Raw genomic sequence first — 25461 nt, forward strand, 5'->3', positions numbered from 1 at the left:
TTTAACAAATAAAAAAACGAAAACGTGGCTGTGCAAAATTATTCAGCCCCATTGAGTTAATACTTTGTAGCTCCACCTTTTGCAGTGATTACAGCTGCAAGTCGCTTGGGGTATGTCTCTATCAGTTTTGCACATGGGGAAACTGATATTTTGGCCCATTCCTCCATGCAAAACAGCTCGAGCTCAGTGAGGTTGGATGGAAAGCGTTTGTGAACAGCAGTTTTCGGTTCTTTCCACAGATTCTCAATTGGATTGAGGTCTGTACTTTGACTTGGCCATTCGAACACCTTGATATGTTGTTGGGTGAATCATTCCATTGTAGCTTTTGCTTTATGTTTTGGATCATTGTCTGTTCAGGTTTTCTTCCAGAATGGTCCTGTGTTTGGCTCCATCCATCTTCCCATCCATTTTAACCATCTTCCCTGTCCCTGCTGAAGAAAAGCAGGCCCAAACCATGATGCTGTGCCACCACCATGTTTGACTGTGGGGATGGTGTGTTGAGGGTGATGAGATGTGCTGCTTTTACGCCATAACATAACGTCTTGCATTGTTGCCAAAAAGATTTTGGTCTCATCTGACCAGAACTCCTTCTTCCACGTGTTTGGTGTGTCTCCCAGGTGGCTTGTGGCAAACTTGAAACAACACTTTTTATGGATATCTTGAAGAAATGGCTTCATTCTTGCCACTTTTCCATAAAGGCCAGGTTTGTGCAGTGCACGACTGATTGTTGTCCTATGGACAGATTCTTCCACCTCAGCTGTAGACCTCTGCAGTTCATCCAGAGTGATCATGGGCCTCTTGGCTGCATCTCTGATCAGTTTTCTCCTTGTATTAGCTGAAAGTTTAGGGGGATGGCCCGATCTTGGTAGATTTGCAGTGGTCTGATACTCCTTCCATTGCAATATTATTGCTTTTACAGTGCTACGTGGGATGTTTAAAGCTTGAGAAATCTTTTTGTATCCAAATCCAGCTTTAAACTTCTACACAACAGTATCTCGGACCTGCCTGGTGTGTTCCTCGTTCTTCATGATGCTCTCTGCGCTTTTAACACACCTCTGAGACTATCACAGGGCAGGTGCATTTATACAGAGACTTGATTACGCACAGGTGGATTCCATTTATCATCGTCAGTCATATAGATTAACATTGAATCATTCAGAGATCCTCACTGAACCTCTGGACAGAGTCTGCTGTACTGAAAGTAAAGGGGCTGAATCATTTTCCACCCACTTTTTCGTTAATTTGTTAAAAAAGTTTAAAATATCCAAATAAGTGTGTTCCACTTCATGATTGTGTCCCACTTATTGTTGATGCTTCACAGGAAATTACAGTTTTATATCTTTATGTTTGAAGTCTGAAATGTGGCAAAAGGTTACAAAGTTCAAGGGGGCCAAATAGTTTCGCAAGACACTTTATGTATAGAAGAAACTTTCTTATTGCATTGGCAGAATATTTGGCTTATTTGGAGTCATTTATTTTAATTTTAAGGTATATTTTCTTTCATGTAGAACAAAAAAAACTATGAATACATTTTTGTAATCATTTTGTGTTAACTTTTTTAATTTCCATTGGCAGAATATTCATATTTTTGTTGTTTATTAAAGGTAAATTTCCTAATATTCTTTAAATAAAATTATAAAATTCTTCTTAAAAATTAGAAAAAATATTCTTATCTAACAGATGGATAACTTTTCTCATTTTTAGAAATTATTTTTAACTAGTTTAGACACTTTGGTTTATTTTAAGTATATTTCTATATAATTTCTGGGGAAAAAGGGGAAAATCCCTTAGGCAGTAAACTTTTCTCATTTTATATTTATATTTTTTCAAGATATCCTTTGTTTTTTTTTGCTTAACAAAATAAAAACCATCCTTATAATGAGCATTGTTTTAATCTATCAGACCGTCGAAATTTTTGACAATTTTAAAGATATTTTCTAGTGAGTTTGGACAATTTTGCTTATTTTCTGTGTAATTCGTTTTCATTTCCTTAAAATAAAAAAATCTTTCATTGCAAGCTGGCGATGAGATACTGTTCTTATGTAGTGTATTTATTCTCTATGGGTCGCAAGGCTTGCACGGATGCTAAATGAAGAAGCAACAACATGATAACTGTCTAAAACGAAGTTTGACATAATAAAGAAATACAAATAAATAACAGAAAAATATCACCAAAAACCATCTCTGTGCATAAATGCTTAAAAATCAGTTTGAATTCTGATCTGCCGTGTCCTCCTCTTTTGCATTCACCCACATCTTCACTGCACCAGCTCAATTCACCCCACCCTAAAAGTCAATACAATTTCAGTTTTTTCTTTACAATGGTATTTAATCATTTGCACAGAAATAAAAGAAGTACTTAACTAGCTAAGAAGAATGGGTGTCTATCCCCCGGCATACATCAATTTCACTTCACGACCCCTACCTCAGGACGGATTCATGCTGTATCCCGGGGGTTGTAGTGTATTTGGGATCAAGCTAATTGCAAGTGTCATTAAGGCAGCAGACTGTAATGCAAAACGATGTGCATGAATATTACAACAGTAAAGAGAGGTTAGAAAGAAATAAAAATAAACAACATCAGCAGCACGCAATGCTCCCTTATTTAAAGACTGCGGTTGTGTCTCTAATTTCTAAACCAAATTTTATGAATACATTTGTAGGCATAATGAACTTTAGTTTCCAAAAATACATTGATTACATTACTCTAAAAATGATTTTTTTTTTATAAAATAATTGATTTTTTGAGAATATTATATTGAATTTAAAAACAAAAATATAGGGCGCTTTCTCATATTTTAGAGATAGATAGACAAACATATGTCTAGATAGTTGTCTAGATAGATGTAATTAAAATAGGGTAATATGCAAATGTGGGGGTGGGGTTTAATGTGGACCTTTACTCTCCCGGGTGGAGTTAAAGAGCCTCATGGCAGGAGGAGGAAATGATCTCCTCAGTCTGTCCGTGGACCAAGACTGGAACAACTACATTAGGAGGAGGAAAAATAATGGTGGAATTGACTAAATTAAAATAATATAACACTGATAATATCAATGTTCTGTGGGCCAAAATAATTATATTTAATAAATGAGTAATTTATTCATAATAACATTTTGATTTTCAACATGAATATAAGCTGTAAATCAATTGCAGTGAATGAATCATTTACATGATTCTTTCATTTCTGATTACTTTAATTACTTAAAAATAATCTATTTAATATGATTGATTAGTAAAGTGATAATAGTATGCAGTAAATAGAAAATAATCATATTAATTGTTTAATCCTTGCATTTATTTATGAAAAAAGCTCAACAATAATTATTCAATTGAGGAATCAAGCGTCTAATCGATCGTTCATTCATTCATTTGAATTATTAAATAAATCCTTTGAATTGATTATTTTAATGACAATATACGTATAATATCTAATTGTTTAACTAATCGTCGCTTACCTAATATATTCATGTATTAAAATGATCGCCAATAGTTACCTAATTAGTTGATCAATAAAGCAATTAATCATGAGTTGATGACATTATTTTATGATCTAATAATACACCATTTGAATATTTTTTTTTTCTAAATCAATTCTTTTTCATAAATTAAAAACAATGTGTTTTTTTAATTATTTAATTAAAATGGTTTATTTGTTCCAAAGATAGCCAATTTATGACCTCATTAATCAATTATTGTATGTATTTATCAAAAAATATTTCCAATTAATTCATAAATTACTTAACTGAGGTATTCGATAATCTTAAAAATTTACACTAATTAAAAAGTGTATTAATTGGCTACTCTTTTAATCAATAACTTACTTTATTGGCAATATTTTAAATAAAATAACGAATAAATTAATTAATTAATTAGTCTTGTTCCGCGGACAGACTGAGCAGATCGTTTCTTCCTCATGCCATGAGGCTCTTTAATTCCACCCAGGGGAGTAAAAGCCCATATTAAACCCCCACATTTGCATATTACCCTATTTTTATTACAGTGTGTATTTTCTGTAGCACTATTTAAAACCTTATATTGGGTATTTTTGTATTCTATATCTTATATATTTTATTATTTTATTTTTCAACACAAGGATACTGCTGGTGTGAATTTCTCCACGGGGATGAATAAAGTATCAATCAATCAATCAATCTATCTATCTATCTAGCTAGATAAATAGGTGAATACTAGATTAATTAATCTAATTTATTAATCTGCATCTTTGTAAAAAAAATAATTAAAAAAAATAATGCACTACATTTCATGTTGCGTAGAAAATTTCATTTTTTAACAAAAGCAAATGATAAAATAATGTATGTATTCATCAAAAGAAGATATCAAATTAATTAGTAAATTATTTAACTGAGGTATAAGGTTATTTAAATAAATTACATGAATTAAAATAAGGTAATTTATTAGCTCCTCTTTTAATGAATAACATAAACATAAAATATTATTATTTTTCAAATAAAAATCCTTATTATTAATCATCATTTCTAACCTTCTCAATGCCTTGACTCTATTTTCTATTTATATCTCGACTCATTTGATTGATTCATTGAAAACGCTATTCGTAGATTTTTTTTTTTTTAAATACAGTATTTTCAGTTGAAGTACTTCATATTGTCAAAGATTGAGTGAAAAACAGTATAATGTAGTCAGGGATTGAAAAGCAACATAGCTTACGGTTGAAGTTACTGCACAGTACAGGAAATGAAAGGATGTATACAGAGACCCCTCGCTACTTCGGTTATCGCTGGTTCACTGGTCTTTATTGTTATTGATATCAACGTAGCGTTCATTTTTTTTGTCAGACAGAGCACACAGCTATCACGATGGGCAGGTTGTATGTGTGTGTGAGCGATAGTGATAGGCTACGGTATGGGTACGGGTGGGCGGGCGCACAAGTCAACGTCTCCGAGGCAAAACCAACTGGGAAGCGGCCGCTAGCTTTTAGCGGGTCGTTACAATGAAAGGAAATGTATTCAATAAACTTTAAGGAAAGTCAGAAAAGCGAAAAGAAACAGTGTTGAAAAGCCAGTGCTCCGTGGATTGTTATCGTGTCCGAGAAGGGGCCGAGGCAGCCTCTGGAGAGAAAGCAATAGCGAGGTCGCAGGTCTGGCCTACTTCTACACCTAGGTTTATTCAAGGAATCAACTCCTTGCCCTGAAGAATTCTCGTGCCGGCGTGATTCCCCATTCACCGGACAAGATTAGGGGACCCTAACGTGGCTGCAGAGCCGGAGCTAAGGTAAGGGCTAAGCGGCTAGCAACAATAAAAGCCTTTGGTACCGTCCGTAATCATGGGAAATGTGAACTCTCTACCAATAAGACCGACGAACTGGCTGTGCTGATGAAAAACATCAAAGCGTACATGGAGTGCAGTTTGCTGTGTTTTACGGAAACATGGCTCATGTCTAGCATCCCAGACGCTAACGTGGAGCAACCCTGCTACCTGGCTTCAGCGCTGTTAGGGCAGACAGAGACACAAAAGCCTGCGGGAAGCGGAGAGGAGGTGGACTCGCTATCTACGTGAACACGAGGTGGTGTTACCCTGGGCATGTAAACACAAAGATTTACATCTGCTGCAGGGACGTCAAACTTTTGGCCTAGCGTGTGACGTCATCCACTCTGCTGTTGCTAAACTAAAAACACAGCACCCTGAAGCTATCCTGTTAATGTCTGGGGACTTCAATCACGTGACTGGATACAACACCGCCTGCTTTCTTTATTATTTATTTTTCAACACAAGGATACTGCTGGAAGTGTGAATTTCCCTACGGGGATGAATAAAGTATCTATCCATCTATCTAACTCTCTTGAGAAACCCATCCTGAACCTAGATAGTCACCAATACCATGAAACGGATGACCTGGGGCTACAACCCGTGAAAAACCGTTACAGTCGAGACGGTTGTTACATGCAGCTTGGCAGTTGCTCTTTAAATCGCTTTCTTACACTCAAAGAAGCCCTCTTAATTTTGTTGTACCTATGGTCGATGGCAATAAAGACCATTTATTCACCTGCAATTCTGTGTTTTACGTATTTATTTGTAGATCTATAGTTGCAATCTTGTTACCGTGGTGTACTATTAGTCGGTAATAACGTCAGCTCGAGTTAAGTTTGCCCCTTGGGACTACTTCACGGATTTTCACTTTTAGCTGGGGGTTCTGGTTCCCATTAACCGCGATAACCGAGGGATCTCTGTATTGTTCCGGTGACTCACGGTCGCTTTCAGTCCGCGGTCCGATTGCTGTTTTGTTCCGGTCGGACGTTGATTTGCGTGAACGGTGATTCGTGCTGCAGCGGCGTCCGTCGTGGGAAGAAAATGTGCTGGAAGTCGTAGTTGAGGAGGCAACTAATGGAGGCCATGTAGATGTCGGCGAAACGCGAGAGGCGGCGAGAAAAGTAGGTGGGATTCTGGTAGGTGCGGAAAAGGCTCCCGAACTGCCGGTTGAACATCTCCTTGGTGTGCGGTCTGAAAACAGGAACCATACGTCCCCGCTATATTTACCAAGCTACGGAGATAATGTGCTATTACTATGTTATTACAGTGTTATTACCAAGTTGTATTTGATAGATTATAAAGTAACATTAAACCCAAAATTTGAAAGATTAAATACATCAAAAATAAAATAAAATACCAACAAAATAAAATTAAAAGATTCAAAAAATAAACAAAAGTAAAAACAAAATTAAACCCTAATGAATAAATACAACTAAAATAAAAAATACAAAATGAATTAAAAGAATAGTCCACTAGGGACAGAGACGACACATGAAAAGTCATTAGGTTTTATGTCCTCATCACACTATTCATAAATAAAATAAATAAAAATGAAGTAAAAACAAGATTAAATTAAAAAAAAAATAATAAAAAAAATTAAGCAACTAAAACAAAAATCGGACTACAAAGAAAACATACTTTCGAAAAAAAAAAAACATATATATATATATATATATATATATATATATATAAATAAATGACTGCGACTGGCTGGCAACCAGTTCAGGGTGTCTCCTGCCCACTGCCCGTTGATTGCTGGGATGGGCTGCAGCACCCCCGCGACCCTACTGAGGATAAGCGGTGCAGCTAATGAGATGAGATGAGATATATAAATGAAAACATCACAAATTATAAACACGTAAATAAATTAGTTAATAAAATAAAACCGAAATAAAACAATATAAAATTATAATGAAATAAAATGTAAACTGAAAATAAAATGGATGAATAAACCTGCGACCCTAGTGAAGATGGATGGCTGCATAAATAAAAAAAACAAATCATAGTTTAAATAAAAGTGAAAAGTCAACGTACCGCATGGCCTCTCGCTCCCGTATCCACTCTTCTACCACGGCCTGAGAGGCTGGATCCTTGCGAACCTGCGCAGGAGATTGCCACCTTTAGGTTGCCACCTTGAGCTTGCAGAGGAAAAGAAGGCATGGCCTCGGGGAAAAGAAGGCGTGGCCTCGGTCTCTACCTGCATGCGCTGTATGAGGTCGGTGAGGGCTTGCATCCAGCAGACGGTTCGAACGTACTCTTCCGTGTTCATGATTTTGATCTCCTTCCTCAGCTCGGGGATAATGGCGCCCGTCCTCCAGCCGTGCTTCAGGGTCAGGTCCTGGATGGGAAATGAGACGAATCGGATGGCGGTTGCTATCTGACTTAGCACTTTCAATTCGGTACCGATGATGGAAAGATTCTGATTAATCTTGTCTTCCTGTTTAGGTGACACGTAATTTTTGCATGATATGCTCCAAAAATATGGAAACTTATCAAGGTTAGGGTGGTTTTGGTTGAAGCCAACACTGTTTTTTGGATTGTTCCGTTTCTTATTCCTCACCCTTCTGTCCTTGATTGCACGCCATCTTCACAAAAATATGGAAACCTATATGTGTGTGGGTATATTTAGTTAAATCGGACGTTTTTTTTCATTTGTGTGATTTTGGACAGCTAAGTTATCTATTCCTCCCCCTTTTGGCCTTGTCTGCATGCTATCTTTATAAATATATGGAAACTCATAAATGTGTGGGTATACTGTATTTAGTTGAATCAGACAATGTTTTTTTTTATTTGTGTGATTTTGGACAACTAAGATATTTGTTACTGCCCCTTCTGTCCTTGCCTACATGCTATCTTTATAAAAAATATGGAAACCTTTAAATCTGTGGGTATATTTAGTTGAATCAGATAATGTTTTTTCATTTGTGTGATTTTGGAAAACAAAGTTATTTGTTCCTCCCCCTTCTGTCCTAGTCTGCATGCTATCTTTATAAAAATATGGAAACCTCTAAATGTGTAAGTATATTTAGTTAAATCAGACAAGGTTTTTTTATTTGTGAGATTTTGAACAACTACGTTATTTATTCCGTCTGTCCCTGTCTGCATGCGAGCTTTATAAATGTTTGGAAAGTTTTTGTTTTCTATGTAATTGTGTAAGGTTAAGTAACTTATTCCTCACCATTCTGTTCTTGTTCTCACATTATCCTCATTAACATATGGGACCTGTAAATCTGGGGTCTAAAACTTGCGGCCGAGGGCCAATTGGGGCCAGTCTTCTTCCATTTTATCTTCTCTTTTATTTATTTTTTTTCAAAGGCTGGAAATATGGGAAGAAAATGGTGCTTTTTGGTCACTTTGAGTCTCAGTAGTTTGGGTTCTTCCTTGTGCTTTATAGCGCTATTTGTGTTGCTTTGTACAATACATCGACATCTAGTGGTCAGATAATACACACTGCCTGCTTTACATAAGTGCAGCCCACACAAATTATGGAATAATTTGTTAATGATTGATTGATTTATTTCATAATTTTCTAGATTTTAATTTGTGTATCATTCTTTGGTAAAAGTCCAATAGTGCAAAATTTTCTATCAGAGGTTTTCTGGTGGAAGACCCGATTCGGCCTGAACTTCATCGGCACCCAAGCTTCGACCACTCCCAAGTATATCGAGTTTGCGTAGTATTAGTTAGAACAAGACGCTGTTTTTTCAACTGTGTGAGTTTGGATGGTCCTGTTACTTAATCCTCCTCCTTCTATTCTTGTTTGTATGCTATCTTCGTAAAAATAGGGAAACCAATAAATGTCTGGGTGTTTTGAATTAAAACAGACACTGTTGATTCATCTGTGTGATCTTGGACAGTTTGTTGATTTATTCCGCCCCCTTCTGTCCTTGTTTCCTTTTGCATGCTATTCTCATACAAATATGGAAACCAATAAATGTTCGATTTCGGACGGTTCGGGTATACTTATTCCTCACTCTTCTGACGATGTTTGCATGCTATCTTCGTATAAATGTGGAAACCTATAAATGTTCTGGTGGCTTGAGTTAAAGCAGATACTTTCTTTCATCTGTGTAACTTTAGAGGGTTCAGTTACTTACCCCCTCCCCCCCTCTTGTGTCATTGTTTGCAAATGGAAACCTATAAATGTGTTTCATAGCATCGAATCGAATAAATACTATTCACTCTCTGATCTTCGTTTTTGGAGCTGTCGTTGGTCCGAAAGTAAAATTGAAGTTGAAACGACGATGGCTCCATTTTACTTAATGAGCCAGGCGTCTGCGTCGTATTTGAAAGCTGGCCGCCACCCAGCAAGCAGCATCGTGCCAGGGATGTTAACCGGGCCGTTCATTAACATCACTTAGCGCTCGTTCACTTATTCATAATACCGCTAAACTAATGGCGGCCACTTTGGGGCGCTGCTGGCCAGCGTCCAGGGTGCGGAAAAAATGATGTGAAGGCAGAAAATGTAATGTGAGTTATGCATGTCTTTATTGAAGGCCGTTTGAAGTCCAAATGTGTGATCTCATTTGTTATTTATAGATTTATTTCGACTATAAAAAACAGCAAAATGGAAGCTGAAAAGGTATAGAAAATACTATACTCGTTTACCATATGATCCCCGTTTATCGCGTTTAATGGGGATTAAAAACCCCGGTTATATCTGAAAATCCAACAAGTAGATCCCCTCCCATTTTTAAAAGGCCTGCCCCTGCTCGCAGCTATAGTTAATCAGGTATAATTGATGGGAGCCTCAAGGGTGTTGTTCATTTCAGAGAGAAAGAACGAGAAAAAAAAAAGAAAAAAAAAGAGAAAAAAAAAAAAAAAAAAAGAGTCTCCACACATGACACTAATTTGCTCTCGCCCCCTTCTCACAGCAATTGTCGACCGGGGATAAAAGATCACAGCCGCACAGGTGCTGTTCATTTAATGCAGAAAAAAGACAAAAAGAGTTGCCACGAATGACACAAACTTGCTCTCTCTGTCTCAGCTGTGGATAATGGATTGCAGTCAAAACAGTGCAGTTAATTTTAGGTGGGCCATGATCGCATGCTTCACAGGCCAGACCCGAAAAAAGGGGAAAAAATGGATTCGAAGCCACAACCGTGCATTTCCTTTTAGGCGGGCCAGAAAGGTACTCCTTCCAAAAAAGGGCCTTCTGCTGGTTACTGCTTGCAACAATAAGAGATAGGGGGATAATGGATTGTGGTTGCATGAGTGCAGTTCATCTTAAGTGGATATAACAGCAAAAAAGAGCCGTCATGTCTGTCAAAAGTGCGCATAGCTGGTTCCTGCTTGCAGCAATAGTTTACAGAGGATAATGGATCGCAGCCACTGCCTTGAATTTAATTTGAGGTGGGCCAGAATGCCACACCTCCTGACAAAAGAGTCTTCAGTTGGTCCCCGTTCCCACCAATACAGGGTTGGGGGTAATGGATCGCAGTTGCACAAGTGTTGTTACTATTACACGTAGATAACAGTAAGACAAAAATCGCCGGGCCCAACCAAAGTGCACTCTGCTTGAGCCAATAGGGATAGTGGATCGAGGCCACAGCCGTGCATTTCATTTAATGCGGGCCAGAACGGCACGCCACATGCCGAAAATGCCTTTTGCTGCTCACCACTAGCAGTAATGTGGGATTGGGGATAATGGATCACGACCGCAAATTCAACAAAAGTGTGCTCTGCCTGTGCCCGCTCGCAGCAATATGCGATAATGGACTGCTTCTTACCGCCAAGTCGCTGTAGATGTGATCTCCAAAGTAGAGCACTTTGGATCCTCTCCAGCCAGTCAGCCTCAAGAACTCGTACAGGTTTCCCTAGAGAACCCCCCAAAAGAGGATTAATTGGCCAAAAGGCATCATCTGTCATCTCCTCTCTCACCTGTTTATAAATCTTTCCTTTTTCTAGCTTGTGAATTCTGTCCCACAGCAGGGCGCCTTTGTCAGTGACGCGCCGAAAAGGCCTGCGAGCGCAAAGCGCCGTGCTTTTTAATCACGCCGTCCAACACATTGGGGCCACGGCTCCCCGAAACGGGGCCATGGTTCCCCAAAGCGGGGCCTCACTCACTTTCTCTTGTCGTTGAAGAAACCTGGTTTGTCGGCTTGAACGATGACCACGTCGAAAAGGTCTCGCCAGTCCCTCCCCACGATGTAGTTCATGCCCCGGTCCCTAAGGAGGGGGGGCGGAAAATATTTGTTTTGTAACGGAGGCTAACACACACGTCGTAGACGGGCTTTTTGTAATAATCTAACAAATTTTTGGGGAAAAAAATGTTGAAAGAGCAAAAGCTAAAGAAAGGGACAGGGTGTTAAACATGGAGAGAAAGGAAAAGGAGAGAGTGGTACAATAATTGAAATGAAAGAGGAAATCAGACAGTGAGAAGTGAAAGGGAGTGGAAAATAAAGTGAGGGAAAGGTAAAAAGGGGGGAAACATATAATAGGAGAAATGAAAGAAGTGAGAAAGGAGAGAGAGAGAGAGTGAGAAATGGAGAGGGGGAGAGAGTTAGAGTGAGAAAGAAAGTAGAAGAGGAAAATAGAAAAATAGAGCGAGAGAGAAAGAGAAAGACTGATTGAAGGAGAAAGAAGAAATGCAGAGAAAAGGAGATACCCTTAGAGAGTTGGTAAGAAGAAGAGAGAGTTAGAGAGGACAAATGAGAAAGAAGAAAATAGAGAGAGAGAGAGAGAGAAAATGAGGAAATGGTGAAAGAGACAGAGAGGGAGGGGGGAGTGAATACGATAGAAAAGCACAGAGAGAGAGTAGGAGAAAGAGAGAGAAAGAGAAAGGAAACAGAAACAATGACACCATCCCCTGATTGAAACCGACAAAACAAAAAAGGAGACGGAGAAATAGAAAAAGAGATTCAGCATGCGATCCCCAGAAAGAAGAAAAAACAGGAGTTAGTAAGAAAGAAAGAGTTCTCTTTAACTCATTAGCTGCCACTGATGTCTCTAAGACATCAATGATCCGGATCCGGATGATGTCATCGAAGTGAGGAAAAAAAACAAAGCTCACACAAAATCCAAGGGGCTGTTGGTGATGAGGAACATTTTCTTGCCCTGCTCGTGCAACTTCTTCAGCACCGCGTGGCTTTGATCGCCGTAGCAAATGTATTTCCCTGGGTTCGAAATAGATCAGACTTTTTTACTCCATCTTGCTCTCTTTGAGCGTTTGTAGAAATTGAAAAAAGTCAATCTACCGATATCGGCCTCCACAGCCCGGTACATTATGCCCTTGACATGAACGTCTCTGATGGCTTCCTGAAAAAAAAAACGGAAAAGAAACAGTCAACTTCTGTAGTGTGGCTTTAGCATTCGGCGCGGTAAATGCTAACTTGAGAAAAAGGGAGAAAAAGCAGCTACTTCAAAGCCCTTGTTAACTGTGGCAATGTGTTTTTGTGATTTTTTTATTCCACGGCCAAAAAAAAGCAGTGGAGTGGGATGTCAGGACCAGAACAGAAACAGGACCCAATTGCGTTACGTTTCTCACCAGTTTTACTGGAAGAAAGGGAAAGGGTTGCGCCCAAGATTCGTTGATTGCTGGATGTGGGAAACAGGTGGCTCTGAACGCGTAAGTGGATCTTTCGGGGCGAGCGATGGCGGTGTCGGGAATGGAAAAAGCGGGTCAGTCCCCGGGACAGGGGTCGTAAGCGAGTCGTAAGCCAGGAAAGGAGAGTAAACGTGGTCAGGGACAAAAAAGGTCGAAAGCCAGGATGGGAGAGTAGACGTGGTCAGGATCAAAAACAGGTCGTAGCTGGGGGACAGACGGGAGCAAAAAACTGTACAGGTCGGAGTCAGGGTCGAAAAAGGCTTGCCTAGTGTTAACTAAGGTTCGCAGATGGACTGACCACAGGTGATAGTGACAGGGAGCCAATCAGAACCCGCGCCAAATGAGCGGGCACAACTGAGTCACATCATTAATCATGACATGGGACCATTCAAAATCTTGGCAGTTCCATAATAAAACATGGGTGGCAGGAGATGAGACATAAGCAAGTTGTGCAACGACTTTGAAAGAAATTCAAAATATAGTATAATTACAGAGAGGCAGAGAGGAGACACAACCCAATTGTGATACTACTTCAATAGAAAGTCAAAATATATTCAAATTTCAGAGAGGTAGCAAGGATACACGACCAAGTTGTGCTCCTACTTCTATAGAACTTTAAAATACATTCTAGTTAAGGAGAGGTAGTGAGGAGACACAACCAAAGTGTTATTATTTCTATAAAAATTCCAAATATATTCTAATTATGGAGCAGTAGAGTGGAGTCATGGAAAACTTGTTTTACTACTTACAATAGTAAAGAGAAATGTGTTCTAAATAAGGAGACATGACCAGGTTGCGCTACTACTTCAATAGAAATAATTATATATGTTCTAATTAACGAGAGGTCGAGGGGAAAAATGACCAACTACTAGTTTTATTGAAAAATCTAAAAATATTCTAACTCTAAGAGGTCGAGAGGACACAAAGCCAAGTTGTGTTCCTACTTCTATTAAAAATCAAAATATGTTCTAGTTAAAGAGAGGTAGAGAGGGGACACGACCAAGTTGTGAGACTACTTCTATTCTAACTATGGAGCAGTGGAGTAGAGACATGGCAAACTTGTTCGACTACTTTCAATAGAAAATAAAAAATGTGTTCTAAATGAGGAGATGTAGGGAGGAGACCTGGTTTAGCGACTACTCAACAGAAAATTATGATTTATGGTCTAAATTTTGGACTGGCGTGACGTCATCCACTCCGCTACAAGCACCCCAGGGCATCATGTTAATCTGTTAATAAACAACGGGGTAGACTGCTGGAAGTGTGAATTTCCCTACAGGGATGAATAAAGTATCTATCTATCTATCTATCTAATTAACGAGAGGTTGAGAGGAAAAATGACCAACTCACACTACTAGTTTTATTGAAAAATCTAAAAATATTCCAACTCTCAAGAGGTCAAAAAAACACAAGACCAAGTTGTGCTCCTACTTCTATTGAAAGTCAAAATAAATTGTAACTATGGAGCGGTAGAGTGGAGGCATGGCAAACTTGTTCTACTACTTTTAATAGAAAATAAAAATGTATTCTAAATGAGGAGCGGTAGGGAGAAGACAAGACCAGGTTGTGCTACTACTTCAATAGAACATAATGATATATGTTCTAATTAATGAGAGGTTGAGAGGAAAAATGACCATCTCGCACTGCTAGTTTTATTGAAAAATCTAAAAATATTCCAACACTAAGAGGTCGAGAGGACACAAGACCAAGTTGTGTTCCTACTTCTATTGAAAATCACAACATAATCTAGTTAAGGAGAGGTAGAGAGGAGACACAATCAAGTAGTGTTACTATTTCAATTGAAAATCAAAATGGATTCTAACAATGGAGGGTTAGAGCGGAGACATGTCAAACTTGTTCTACTACTTTCAATATAAAATTTTAAAAAAGGTGTTCTAAATGAGGAGCGGTAGGGAGGAGACATAACCAGGTTGAGCTACTACTTCAATAGAAAATAATAATATATATTCTAATTACGGAGAGGTTGAGAGGATATACGACCATGTTGTGTTGCGATTTATATAAAAATTCAGAAGTAATTTTTATTATGATGTGGTGGAGAGGAGACACGACCAAATTGTGCTATTACTTCTATAGAAAAACAAAAACAAAATCTATTAAGGGACATAAATGCTTAGAATCAATCTAACAAGTTTTGTTTGGCCTCAAATGACTAATTATCCGGTCATTTTTTTCCCTACAGGGTCGAAAGCTGTCACGTCATATTAGACTGGTATCAGTTTCATAATCATCGGCCGAATAATTATCATACATCGCTATACAAAACCATTATGTCACGGCTCAAGCGGCTAACTGAAAGACATCACTTCGAATCAATTTGCGAGTTCATATCTGGATTGAGGACCGTTCCGAACGGCGACCTTGAAAAGTCCTTGTGACGGCGCGTGAAAAGCTTTTAATGACAGCCATCCGTCAAAGATGACGGGACGTCGGACAGAATGACAGAGCGAGTGCCATGGCTAGCTTCAGAGGAGGACCGACGCTGTCACTTTCTCTTTTTGGGGAGCCGGCGGCACAGATGTCCATGAGAACGTTTGAAAATGGGAAAGCGCTCAAATTGGAAGCTGGCTAAACAACAGTCACGCCAGCGGCACAACTCCGGTCCAAATGGATCGAAGAGCAGATGAGAATTTTGATGGAGATTGATGAGAATTTGAAAGGAGATTATCACAATCTGGAGCGGTCGTTTATTTTATTCTACGTGTATTGAAGGCCGATTGAGGTGATTGTAATATCGTGTAAGAACCATAAGAGGGCAGCAAAGTCAGCCTGTTGCCACAAAACAATAGATGGTTGCAATGTTTTTAGCCCTTTTCCTTTGTTAATTTAAACGTTATCTATTTTCAAGAATATTTTTAACTTGATTTTTGATTTTGATACAAATTATTCACCTAATTACTAGGAATTTAATAAATATCGGTTCATAAAATAGGTAGACTCTGCTGAAAAGTATGTCCCTGGGTGAACTGCACTCAAATAAATAAGTAAAGAAGCGATAGTCGGCAAGAGAGACAGAACGAGATAGAGAGAGGCGTAGAGAGAGAGAGAGAGATGGTTAGAGACAGATGTGAAGAATATGATATAGTAGAGGTGGTGACGGAGTAGAGCTGAAAAGAGAAGGAGGTAGAGAGAAAGAGATGGAGGTAGAGAGAGAGAAAGAGATGGAGGTAAAGAGAAAGAGAGTTGGATAGAGACAGATGTGGAAATTTTAAAGAGTATAGGTGGTGACAGAGTAGAGCTGAAAAGAGAAAGAGGTGGAGAGAAAGAGATGGAGGTAGAGAGAAAGAGAAAGAGAAAGAAAGAGGGAGAGAGTTGGATGGAGACAGATGTGGAGCAAATGAGAGAGTAGAGGTGGTGACAGAGTAGAGCTGAAAAGAGAAAGAGGTGGAGAAAAAGAGAGGGAGGTAGAGAGAGAGAGAGAGAGGGAGAGAGTTGGATAGAGACGGATGTGGAGAAAGTGGGAGAGTAGAGGTGGTGACAGAGTAGAGGTGAAAAGCGAAAGAGATGGAGAGAAAGAGATGGTGGAAAAGAGTGAGATAGAATGAGAGAGAGGTCAAAAGAGAGAGGAAGAGAGAAATAGGGAGTTGGATAGAAAACCATGTAGAGAAAATGGGAGAGAGAGGTGGCCCCAGAGAAAAAATAGCAAAAAAGGAAATGGATGGAGAGGGAGAAAAGGTGGAGGGAAAGAGTGGGAGAGAATGAGAGAGAACAGTATTGAGGTCAAAAGTTGGAAAGAAAGATATAGAGAAGGAGAGAGAAAGAAGTCAACAGAGAGAATAGAAGTGAAAAGGGGTGAAGAGAGGAAAAAAAGGTTGCGGGAAAGAACATTAGAGAATGAGAGCTAGCAAGAGAGCTAGCAAGAGCGAGAGAGATGTAGGGAAAAAGGAGAAAAAGGTGGCGACGATGAAGAGAAAGAGAGTGAAAGAGAATAAGATAGATCAAAAAAAGGGTTCAAAGGAAAGAAAAAGAGAAAGAGAGAGAAATGTTGAAAGAGAGCGAGAGAGGGGAGAGGTGGAAGAACAGAGTTGGAAAGAGAAGGAACGGGGGTAGTGGTTGGGATGGCACGAGAGAGATAGAAAAAGAAGTTTGGAGAAAGAGAATGAAAGAGGTGAGAAACATATATAAAAAGAGAGAGGAAGAGATAGAGAGAGATAGAAAGATATAGAGAGAGAGATGGATAATTTAAGTACCATTGAAGCGAATGTCTTTCAGGGCTTATATGGCCAATTGACCACTAGGTGGCGCCAAAGGACAGTCCTCATCGACATGGCCTTCAAGGACACTAATAAATCAATGTTTTGAGTATACGCCACAACTATACCAAAGCGATATTTGAAACTCGTTTCACCTGTCCTTGTTAAAAGTGACAAATTGAGAAAATGATATGACCTTGACATCTTTATAGAGGTGAACGGGTTCGTAGTCAATGTTATGCTTCATGAAGAAGTCGTTCACGCAGGAGAGGAGACTCATCTCGGGCAGCGAAAAGATGTCCATGAATTGTTTCATTGAGTTGCTGTGAGAACTCTGCAAAAAGAAAAAAAAATCAATAAACTGGAGCATGTTTAGCTAGGACCACATTAGCTAAATTAAGCTTCACCTTTCCGTAGAAGTCGCTCATAATCTCCAGAGGAACGTGGCAGCCGTCGTACATAGCGATAACTTCCTCATCAGGGACTGGGTGAAGACCCCTGAAGGAAGATAAAAACAAAGATTATTTTGTTTCAATCTAGAAAAAGTAACATGAATTTCAGCTAGCAACAGGATAGGAAAACCTATTAATCCATGTGAGTGAGAATAAAAGACTAAACAAACTGGGTACGCCCGGATCAGTTGAAAATAGCCAATAGCTGGAGTTGGGCCTAGCTGGTGAGAGTGGCTAATTTTAGCAGATGGCAGGAAAAGTTACTAAAAGAGGCCAGTAGAATATTGCAAAAGCAATTATCGTGACTCTGACCCCCAAAACTGAACGATATGAGCTGCTAGAGAAGGAAACAGTGAGAAAATAAGTCATAAACCAGGGCCGGACGGCTGAGTCACGGAACACAGCTGTGGAAAGCATGCAACACTTAAGAACGAAGCAGGACCCGTTGAATGCAGCTAAGTGACTAACATGATTGGCTAGAGAGGGAAACAGTGAAAAAGTTGAAGATGCCTGAATCAAAGAACTCAGATGTAGGAAACGTGATGCTAAAGTACAAAACAGGAGCCATGGCCTGCAGCCAAATGGCTAACATGAGTAGCTAAAGAAGAAAATATTTAGGAAAACAGGCAAAAATGACTGAATCACCGAAGTCAGCTGTGGGAAGCGGGTACCATTAAATGACACACCTTGCAGCAAATATACTGAAATGAGCGGCTAGAGAAGGAACTTGTGAAAAAAATGTCAAAGAAGACAAACGGCAGATGCCTGAATCATGGAACTCAGCTGTGGAAAGGCACGACAATGAAAGACAAAGCAGGAGCAAATACCTATCACAATAGTCAAATCAAGTTTATTTGTATGTCCCTTAATATCCTTTAATCACAAGAAATCTCAAAGGGCTGTACCGACAACAGACAACTGTTATACCATCCCTTGATCTAAAACCGACATAAGGGCAAGGAAAAAGTCAAAAACATCAGCATGAGGAAATGAAGAAACCTTGTTAAGGGGCTGAACATGGGGTATTCCCAATGCTTTCAAACTTGCAGATTTCTTCTTGGCTCTTGGGATCACTAGTAGACCAGCGTTTTCTGAGTGAAGGCTCCGAACAGAAACATAGGGGGATTCAATCTGATATAGCGCCCAGCGGTGAGCCATAATCCTGCAGCTAAGTGGCCAACATGAGTGCCTAGAGAAGGAAAAAGAGGAAAAAGTCAAGGATGCCTGAATCACGAAAAACAGCTGTTGAAAGCCAGCGAAACTAATTGACAACACAGGAGCTGTAGGCTGCAGCTAAGTGACTAACATGAACGGCTAGAAAAAGAAACAGTGGGGAAAAAAGTCAATGATTGCAAGTGCCAGGTGCCTGAATTATAGAACGCAGCTGTTGATAGCGGACGATACTGAAGGACAAAGCAGGAGCAAATACCAATCACAATAGCGGCTAGTGGTGAGAACATAGTCTGCAGCTAAGTGTCTTACATGGGTGACTAAAGAAGAAAACTGAAAAAGAGGAAGACGAGAATCAAGGGAATAGGCAATATTGGCTTGTGGAAGGCGTGTGACATCGAAGAACACAGCAGGAGCAGCAAAAGAATAATGCCAGTGGCTAACATGCGTGTCTAGTGAGGAAAATAAACACAAGAAGCCCAAATTACGGGACTGGGCCACATTCAGCTGGCTTTCAACAGCTGTCTAACATGAGTGGCTAGAGAAAGAAACAGTGGGGAAAGAAATCACCAAATGTCTATATCGTGGCACTCGGCAACGTTAGCTTGCCTGACCGGCAACAGAATGCAAGTGACGGCAAGAGCAGCTAACAATAACAATAAAAGTGACAGCTGTCTGAATCAGAGCTCAGCTGCGAAAGGCAAGTGACACTGACGGACAAAGTAAACTTTACGCTGAGCAACTAACAATAACAACAGCGGCTGGTTGCGATCCATAACCGGCAGCCGAGTGGCTACAGAAGGAAACAGTGGAAAAAAAGCAGATGCCTGTATCATGGGACAATTTTTAAACCTACGAATCGTCGTTTTTAGAAAGCGGTACCAGTGTTTTTGCCTTTTATTCAGATTAGTAGTGTTTTATTTGAATGAATGAGATATTTTTACACCACGAGAGGGCGCTACTTAAAACACAGTGGCCCTTTAGGCGTTTTGTGCATGGTTCAAGTGCTTATAAAACAATGTCATGAATTCAATTTGTCCACCAGACCTGTATACAGTCCCCAGTTGAATATAGTGGAAGGCGTCAATCTTCATCAGCAGAGCCTAGAAAAAAAGGAAAAGAGTGAATATTTACAATATTTTAATTGCAAAATGAAGTAGTTTATAGTGACAATATCGTCTTACTTTCTGAACATCGTAGTGAAGTCCTCGCACGGCAAAATTGGGAATGTACTCGTATTTCCGAAGACCTTCTGGATACTGGAACAAGTTGAAGCCATTAATCGATAGATTAATTAAGCAATACAGATTAATACGTTTTAAAATCATAAAATTACTGTATGTTTCAATAAAAGCGTTTTAATTTTTATTCTAAAAATTGAGTTTTACTTAATTTACATTCTTATTTTTTTAGAATCCATGCATCCATTATCTGCACCGCTTATCCTCAGTAGGGTCGCGGGGGCGCTGGAGCCCATCCCAGCTATCTCCGGGCAGTGAGCATGGGACACCCTTAACTGGTTGCCAGCCAATCGCAGGGCACACAGGGACAGACAACTCGCTTGCTCATTCACACCTAGGGACAATTTGGACTAGTCAATCCACCTGAAATGCATGTCTTTGGAATGTGGGATGAAACCGTAGTGCCCGGAGAAACCCACGCAAGCACTTGGAGAACATACAAACTCCGCACAGGAAGGCTGGTAGCTGGATTTGAACCCATGACCTCAGAACTGTGCCGCACACGCGCTAACCACTGTGCCGCTGTACTGCCCAATACAAATACAATTGTTGTTAATTATTACAGGAAATTACATTAATTTGAAATGTTTTATTTTTCAAAAATCTGTTTAACTTTATTCTTATTGAAATCTGTTTATCTTATCGTATTATTTGAATTAATTCGTGATTATTATCGAAATTAATGTAATTTAAACTATATATAATGTCACGACCAGAACGGAATCAAGACCCAACCACAAGTTTATTATACAAAATCACGCATGGGCTTGCTCCCTAGTATCTTTCAGATTTAATTTCCCCCTATGTTCCAGTCCTGAGACCCTTCGCTCTGAAAATGCCGGTCTACTAGTGATCCCAAGAGCCAAGAAGAGATTTGCATGTTCGAGAGCGTTCTCCATTCGGGCCCCGGTGCTGTGGAATTTTCTTCCCCCTGAGATTGGATCCGCAACCTCAGTGGAAATGTTGAAATCTAAGCTTAAAACACACTTCTACTCTATAGCATATGAATAACCTATATTTTATGATGATAATATTTCATTTATTATTTACCCTCATGTAGGTTTTAGATGGGGGGATGCTGTCATAATAGTCTGTAGTTTGCAATAGTCTTTGATCTGTGCAGCCCTTTGAGACTCTTTGTGATTAAGGGCGTGACTTGACTTGATTTGATAGAAAGAGGAAGGGGGCAGCCCCCGCGATCCGGTGCTCGCTGAACGCGAGAAGCAAGCCGCTCACACAATCGGATCGTGATCCGAATACGGAAGTGGATCTTCCGGAGCGGGAGATGGCGTAGCCGGGGACAAACGGGGAGATCAGGAACGGACAGTTGGAAAAACGGGTGCAAAAAGCGGGAGCGACGAGAGTCAGAGTCAAGTCTTGCCTTGTAGAAAAAGAGGTTTGCTGACGGACTGACAACCGGAGAGTGACAGGACTGGGCAGGGAACCAATCGGGTAGCCAGCAGCGGCTGGCGCCAAATGAGCGGGCACAGGTGATACTAATCAGTAATCATGACATATAATTTAATTTCATTCATTTATGATTTCAGTTTAAATGTTAATCAATTTCAATTGATTTAAATTAATTTTAATGATTTAATAGATTATTAAATGAATCTTTTATTACCGCATAATTTCAATACTGATTGACAATTATTTCGACTTTTTTAAATTCTTATATGGTAGAAGCAAAAAATTGTTTTTATAGGTCTAACAATGGATCAATTTAATATTTTTTATTAAGTTGTACGGCTATTTCTACACATGATATGAATAAAAGATAAGAGAGATCGGGAAGAGACGCAAACACCTTTTGTTACTACTGTATAGAAAATAGAAAAGGAGTCTAATTACTGAGACACACAGAGGAGAAATATTCCAATTATGATCAGTTGAAAGGCGACATAAACAACCGAGACTCACCCTGTGCTTGCTAATGAGGATGTCCCTGGCATGGTCGAATATGAGCGTGTGGAGGTGATCGGAGTAGAAGGCCAACGTGTAATCGTAGTCGAAACCGTAAACTTCGGTGTCCCGGAGACTCATCTCGTTGTTGGCGAAGATGGTATCAGGGTCCACCGCGGTGCTCGACGCCGACGGCATCTGATCTGGACCGCATACGAACACAATATTGTAGAGTCAAGGACAGGGAATCAGATTGTAAAGAACCTCTAGCGGACGAAACGAGCAAAAGTCAGCAGCATTCAAGATGAGGCAGGGAATAAACTAACTGAAGGAAAACCCTGAGGTCCCTAGAATTTCCAGACCAGGGGGAAGTGAGGACTTCACTATCCTCAGGGAAGAAGTAGAGGAATCAATTAACTCGCCGGAGAGCAGAAAGTTTCTAAGAATCTACAACATCCCGCCAAAACTCTTACAAAACGGTGGTGAGCAAACTAGACATCTTGATAAAGATTTGCAGAAAGATCTGGCCGACAGGACAGTAACCATCTGCATGGACAAATTGCTAGCGATTGTGCTACTCATGAAACGAAACCTCCATCTACAGAACCATCAGTCTCACCAGCCATGCTAAATGTTCCACTGGACAGACTGAAACCAGACTGAGACCAAAGAATAGGCAGGTTTATGGATGGAAGGAGCCCCATTGAACCAAACAATATGAAGGTATGGTCAGTATTGGGGGACACAACGTCACCATAATTTGTTTTGTTGATGATATTGCCGTATTGGCAAGAGAAGAACCGGAACTCGAAGATCTGGTCATTCTCCTGGAGAATGCATCAATATGGGATGGAAACCAGCACTGAAAAAAACAAAACTAATGACCAATGTAAGGTTGTAGCATTTATTAAACTGAAGTCTGACTCCGAAGACACTTCGTGTGTCTGAACCCTTACAGTTGGAGCATATTCAAAAGCCAGGGAAATGTAATCAGCTGAATGACGAGTATAGTCCACATATACATTTATTTAGCCTAATCAGAGAGTTGAACAAATCAGATATTTTCTCCCGTGCCAATATTACGATCGTGTGCAGGAGATGACGGGGTCTTCCAGGGTTGCCCATTCTTATGACACATGGCGATGAAATGTTCACGCCCCAGGACCAAGCCGCTGGCTGATTGGTGCGCGGTCGTCGATGCAAATTTTCCAACCATGATTGAAGAATGGGAGGAGGGGTGATAGGATGTGCCAGGCACCTATTCCCAACAGTCCAGGTGAGGAGATAAGTCATTGTTATCTGTACAGACTGAAACCCAAAAACACATTCCAAAGCACAGGCGTTTTTACGACATCCTTCTAAAAAGTTCCACTCAGGCTGAGGTCAAACTTAGGACAAGTATTTTGAGTAGAAGTGAAATAAAACAGTGTATAAAATAGTATATAACTTTAACAACAATCCCCAAGGTATCACCACAAACACCAAAAGCTTGAAACTTGAATATCTTGGAGCTGTCATATCAGAAGAGGGGTCAAAAACAGACATCGTGGCGAGGATAGCTCAAACCGCAGCCGCACTTGCCAGACTTCAACCCATCTGAAAGGAACAAGATCATAGCAGTGAAATCAAAGATAAGACTCATGCAAGCGCTGGTTACTTCCATGTTCCTCTACGCTTGTGAGACATGGACCCTCACAAAAAAATGGAAAAGAAAATCCAGGCCATGGAGAAAACTACAGGAATCTTCTAGGCATCAGCGACTTAGCCCATGTGACAAATAAAACGGTGTGCAACACAACCCGAGGGCACATTGGAACCTCCAAACTGTTTTCAACTCTGCACAGACGGAAACTTCAGTGGTATGGTCACGTTAAAATACCATTACTACTGGCCAAGATCATTCTTCAGGGCCCAGTCCAAGTGGGCAGAAGAAGAACTAGGCTCACAAAATTAACTTTGGAACGACCCAAGAACAGGCCGAGGACTGTCAACTGTGGAGATGGCTGTCCAGAGTTGCGGCCTCATTTGTCCCCCAACAGCCTAGGTGGTTAAGAGATCCCTGAAACATTAACTACTCGTCATGCTGGTCTCCAAGTAGTCAAATCACTTCAACTAGTTCTACTGGGACAACGAGTTTTCATAGATGATTGCACAATTGCCCTGCGCAAATAAAGGGCCCCGTTCACACTACGGTCATCAACTTTCACTTTTCGACCAAATAAGGACGTCCTTTGGAAGGAACCGAGCCGAGGCATCTTCTCAACGTCTTTTCAACCAATTTTTTGCTTCCAGCGATGTTTTGTTATCAAAAATCACTCCTAAGAGTTTACTCTCATTGATTCTTTCAATATCCATAGTAGACCCCCAAGATACAGCATCCCTGCCTATGACATTTTCACTTTACAGTGTGGATTAAGGGGTTTTCCAGCCCCTATTTATGCCATTTTCCCCACTACACGACATCAACAACAAACATTTTTCATATGCCTATAAATTTAAAAATATTTTTGCTAAAGCTAGCATGTATTGCCTAAAAAAAAAAAAAAAAAAACTTTTGAATAGATAATCACGAGGCCCCCGGGATAAAGCGATTCCACCTTATGAAGTTTTCACTTGATAGTGTGGACTAAGGGTGTTTTGGGGCTTCTTTACAGCATTTTCCCCACTAAAGACATCAACGCCAACATTTTCACATGCCCAAAAACATGTAACTTACAATTTACTTCTCCAAGATAATATTTTGATCTGATATTGGTTTGCGTCACGGCATCATTAAAATGCAGATATGCTGTTGGCTGAAATGACTCCCACAATACCATCCTCTCTCTGTAGAGGTCCCAAAACGTGAAGTGATGCTTAAAGAAAATACAAAAACATCATAACCATGGTAACAGAGATTGTGAGGGCCTTAACCATTGAGGCAATAATTAAAATTAAGGGGTCAATTAAAACAAATAAATCTAATGGCATGACAGTCCTCGCAAGTGGTAGCTTAAAAATCAGTTTTACTTCAAATCCGTCGTCTCTAATCTCTCTCTGCATCCACCTGCTTCTCCACTCCACCAGGTCACACCAAAGGTTAACAAAAATGTCATGAATCATTTTCTTGTATATTTATTAATAATATAATTTGGTCGGTATATGAAGTGCTTAGATGTTGTATTAATGTTTTTATCTGGGGTACCAATGGTTAAGAACGCATTAGCTCATCCCCATAGTTTTCCCCCGCTACACGGCAATTTGATTTGATGACTTTCACCTTAGAACGGACAAATGTCGTATCTTGGGTACAATAGACTACTTGTATCCCTAAGAAACATTTTCTCCATTAATACTCCAAAATACGATTCATTTCTTCTTATTTAAATGAATAACTTTCCTACCTTGAGTGTGTCTTTTAGTTTGATGGTAGACACTCCACAACCTCTCCGACGAGCTGCTACGCGCACACGAGGCGCAGATGGTCGAGGGCGAGAAGAACCGAGGACGAAGGAGCAGAGTCTCCAAAACGTGACGCCGGAAAAGGTTCGTCTTGCCCCGCGTCAGGAGACACAACAAGGGCGCCGAAAAAGGCGACATTGTTGTTTCTCTTCAAGGAGGCCAGACGAAAAGTGCCGACTGTTAGATGTCAATCTCTTGGGGTGGGCTG

At 40.0% G+C, this 25461-nt stretch overlaps 1 protein-coding gene across 1 annotated transcript; it reads right to left on the bottom strand.

Annotated features, from left to right (window-relative positions):
* Nucleotides 1-3965: 3965 nt before the first annotated feature.
* nt5dc3 (5'-nucleotidase domain containing 3) lies at nucleotides 3966-25461 on the bottom strand. Its single transcript, XM_088340745.1, has 14 exons — nucleotides 25196-25461; nucleotides 21831-22015; nucleotides 19854-19928; nucleotides 19717-19772; nucleotides 17455-17545; nucleotides 17244-17381; nucleotides 12484-12544; nucleotides 12300-12402; nucleotides 11354-11455; nucleotides 11168-11249; nucleotides 11017-11103; nucleotides 7485-7625; nucleotides 7322-7386; nucleotides 3966-6478 (listed from the first exon to the last, which is right to left on the bottom strand). The coding sequence occupies exons 1-14, from the start codon at nucleotides 25389-25391 to the stop codon at nucleotides 6235-6237; spliced, it is 1626 nt and encodes a 541-aa protein (XP_088196871.1). The 5' UTR covers nucleotides 25392-25461; the 3' UTR covers nucleotides 3966-6234.

The sequence above is a fragment of the Urocampus carinirostris genome, chromosome 7 (genome assembly GCF_059441175.1).
Source record: "Urocampus carinirostris isolate Australia breed hairy pipefish chromosome 7, RoL_Ucar_1.0, whole genome shotgun sequence".
Taxonomy (NCBI): Eukaryota; Metazoa; Chordata; class Actinopteri; order Syngnathiformes; family Syngnathidae; genus Urocampus; species Urocampus carinirostris.